This window comes from Sprattus sprattus (assembly GCF_963457725.1).
Source record: "Sprattus sprattus genome assembly, chromosome: 11".
NCBI classification, from domain to species: Eukaryota; Metazoa; Chordata; class Actinopteri; order Clupeiformes; family Clupeidae; genus Sprattus; species Sprattus sprattus.
In genome coordinates this window covers 23,744,615-23,748,347 of record NC_137909.1, presented here as the reverse complement: position 1 = coordinate 23,748,347, position 3,733 = coordinate 23,744,615, and the positions used below count along the sequence as shown (strand labels likewise).

The following is a 3,733-nucleotide window of genomic DNA, read 5'->3' as shown; positions in this document are numbered from 1 at the left end:
TTCTATGAAATCAATAAATGCATAAAAAAAAAAAATGCAATTCGTCGATGTTTTCCTTTCCGGTTAAATCTGATGTTGGTCTTTGTTTTGCACTGATGCAGTGATTTGTCATTCAGCTGGTGGTTGCTGCAAACTCCACGGCCTCCCGTGCCTGAGAGTGCAGACGGCACGCTGCTCTCCTCTGCCAGTCTTACACAGAACCCTCACGCTGGTAAATTATGGGTTTATCTGTCAATTTATTTCCGTGCATGTTGATTGGACAGTTTAGTGCAGAGTGCTCGGCGACTGCCAGCTCGTAATGTAATGGAGAACACAGGAAGGCGTGTGCACGTGTGTGTGTGTGTGTGTGTGTGTGTGTGTGTGTGTGTGTGTGTGTGTGTGTGTCTGTGTGTGTGTCTGTGTGTGTGTCTGTGTGCAAGTGCGTGTCTGTGTGGGTGGGTGAGCGAATAAATGGATGAAAGAACCCGTGAATGGGTGGTGAGGGTGGAGGGCGATGGAGAGACGGAGTGAGAAGAGAAGGAGGGTGAGATGAGGGAGAGGGAGCGGGAGAGAGAGAGAGTGAGAGAGAGAGAGAGAGAGAGATAGCAGGGGGAGGGGGTTTGAAAAGATAAGGTGTGGGGTGATTCAGAAGGGGGAGAGATGAGGGGGAAAAGAAACAGAGCAGAAAAGGAACGCGTGCGAGATGGAGAGGGGAAAAGAAGACTTTAAAAAAAAAAAATGAAGGTTTAGAAAGAGTGCCAAGTCAAAAATCAAGATCATGAAAATTGAGAGGAAGAAGAAGAAGAAAGGAAGAGAGGAGAAAGAAGGGGAGGACGAAGAAGAAAAAGAACACAAATGGGGGCACTCACACACACACACACACACACACACACACACCGATGGAAAGCGAGGATGGTGTGTCTCCACTCAGAGTGATATATTCCAGAGCAGGGTCTAAGAGCAGGGTGGCTGGGCCAGCGGATGGAGAGCGGAAAGATATAACAAAATAGAGAGTGAGAGAGAGAGAGTGAAAGAGAGAGAGAGAGAGAAAGGTGAGAGAGAGAGAGAGAGAGAGAGAGAAAAGCAGAGAAAGGGAGGGAGAGAGAGAGAGAGAGAGAGAGAGAGAGAGAGAGAGAGAGAAAGACTCTCAAACTGCTAAAATATGGGAACATTGTGTGGTAGCTTGGGGGGCATTAATGAAAGCAGGGGCCATTGCAGACACAAAAAAGGAGGGGGGAGAGGGCTGGAACAGGGGCAGTGGCGGGGGGGGGAGGGTTATGGAGTTGGGGGGGGGGGGGGGGGGGTGGTTGAGCAGGGTCATATATTTTAGAAAGGAGACAGTTCCTAGAATCAGCCCGCGTGGACGCCCATAGTTCACAGGCAGCATGATTAACAGCTGGACTGGGAGTCTCTACTACAGCCGCACTATTAATAAAAGATAACCCCCCATCCACCTTCTTCCCTCCTTCGCCCTCACTGCTGACTCCCTCCTCCCTTCCTCCTCCTCTCTCTCCCTCTCGCTCCACGGCCTTGTGTACTCATTTACTATCATCGCCCAACACACGGCTAATGTCATGCTGTTTACAGCGACACATGGTCCCCAGGGTCCTCTGAGCTAATGCTAACGCTAACTCGAACGCCACAGTACAACCTGCAGGCAAAGCCCCAGCCTCCAGGGATCGCTGGATCAATTAGCCCCCAGCGGTGGGGTGATGACCCCTAGGGGATGAGGCATGATGAGACCCCCCCCCCCTCCCCCTCCCACACACACACACCCTTTCATCACCTCCATGCCCGAGCAAGACCCCCTCACTTGTGCTTTCAATGAATGCTACTTGATCTTTGTCCGCCGTTACAGAGGTAGACACTTACATCTACAATGCTACAGGTTTAGGAGAACAATCCAGAGAAAATGTGACCACAAGCAGTGGTACACAGATTCTTAACCACTGCTGGACAGGCATACTTCTTTCATTTCTGTGACGAATGAATGCTCCACTGTTGGACCTCTACAGGTTATGGTCATTCATGTCATTTACATTATACTGGTCACTGCTCTTGCAAAGAAACAACTGCAATACACAAACCATTCCGATGGAACTTAACTGTTGTGGGTTCGGATCAAGACATCCATTGGCTAAGTGGTAAAGTGCACTTCTTTGGCACTGTGACTTAAAGAACCATCAAAGGTATTTCAGGGAGTAAATAGCACAAAGAGATTATTAATATTTTCAGTGGGTGCTTATGGTTGTTATTTTTTTCAGTGACGTCAGGCAAGAGAAAGAAAATATAAACGCCATAAAAAAAAAATCCGGCAAAATTTCACCCTGTGAAACGCACCATAGCCATGTACGCGCGCGGGCTTACACGCACCCGCACACGAAAACGCTCATACACACACTCACACACACAAGCAACAGCCCAAGAGCTGGGGGCGATATCAGCTAACAGTTCCTCGAACATGTCTCACGAGAACTCCAACTTAAAAGAGAGAGAGAGCCGGCTCTTGTCGTGACACTAGCTCACCATTCATACCACGAGATGACGTTCCCCCCAGCTGAAAATCTACCCGTTTCCAAACCCACTGTTGCGTTACACCAAGCCTGCATTTCAGCAATCGCTTTTTTTCCCAAATAGAGAACTGTGATTCCGTAGCCGACCAGCCACAGTATTTCACTCGGCATACATATCAACAATTGCTATGGGATATCAGTGTTCATGTAAGCCCGAACTTCGCCTAATCTTATTACTCGAAAACACATAAAAATGCAAGTGTCTAAAACAAAGCAATGACTACCAGAAATGACTCCAGGACCGAAAACGCATCAGTTTCCCTTCTTCATTTTGTGTGTTCTTGTGTGAGTGTATGTGTGTTAGGGGGGAATGAAGAGAAGCATAGACACATCCAAGCACATTGAGACATTTTTCCCGGTATGACAGCCCCGCTGCAGGGGAGCAAGAGTGTGCCCTCTCTGGCGGATACGGACTGGAGCTTACCTTTGTGCATGCCCGTAAAGCGGTCCTTCAGTACAGTCAACTCGTAGATCTTGCCGAATTCCTCGAAGAGCGGCCGGAGGTCCTTCTCGTCCAGGTTCCGCGGTATCTGCCCGATGAACAGTTTGATGGCATCGTGATCCTTCATGGGAATGGTGGCGCAGCTCCCGGGACTGTGGCTGTGGCTTATTCCGTTCACGAGCCCGTTTGTGCTGGCCGCTCCGACGTGAACTGAGCCGTCCACTTGTCCGTTGGTTAAAGTTGCCATCTTCTTACGGCAAAGGAGTTTTTCTTCCAGTGTAGAAGCGACAGCGAGTGGATGTTTAAGAGAATACAAAGAAGTATATTTTTCCTTTTTAAATATAGAAATGATATATAATATATATATGTGTATATATATAATAAGACGTGCAGATATAAAAAATCCCGACACTATTTATAATCTCGGCAAATATTTACAAACGAATATAGATATACCGTCTGGATGAAATGAAAAACGGAAGGCGCCAGCATCCGCCTGATCCCGGTGGAGGCGTGATCCCTATGTATGTATGTGTGTGAGTGAGAGTGTGTGCCCTATTTAATAATTCACTCCTTCATTTCATAAAAGCGAGAGAGAGAGAGAGAGACCGAGCGCTTTCGCCTGCCTATTTACACCTCCGTTCCCCTCGCCCCTGCTTCTAGCCAACCTTCTATTTTTTTTTGCTTTAAGGAGTCGGTATGGGTGTCCTCTCGGTTTAAACAGACAGGGCAAGCTCAA

General features: G+C 48.0%; 1 protein-coding gene across 17 annotated transcripts in view; it reads right to left on the bottom strand.

The window, feature by feature from the left end:
* celf4 (CUGBP, Elav-like family member 4) overlaps window positions 1-3,241 on the bottom strand; it is a gene marked incomplete at both ends in the record, with an annotated part of 97,528 nt that extends 94,287 nt beyond the window's left edge. For 10 of the 17 annotated variants that reach the window (XM_080847908.1, XM_080847909.1, XM_080847912.1 and 7 more), the window contains one exon: window positions 2,977-3,241. In XM_080847908.1, the coding sequence (XP_080704034.1) occupies window positions 2,977-3,241 (265 nt within the window). The remainder of the gene's footprint in view (window positions 1-2,976) is intronic. The other 7 variants (XM_080847916.1, XM_080847918.1, XM_080847904.1 and 4 more) reach the window with 1 other exon arrangement.
* Window positions 3,242-3,733: the final 492 nt, after the last annotated feature.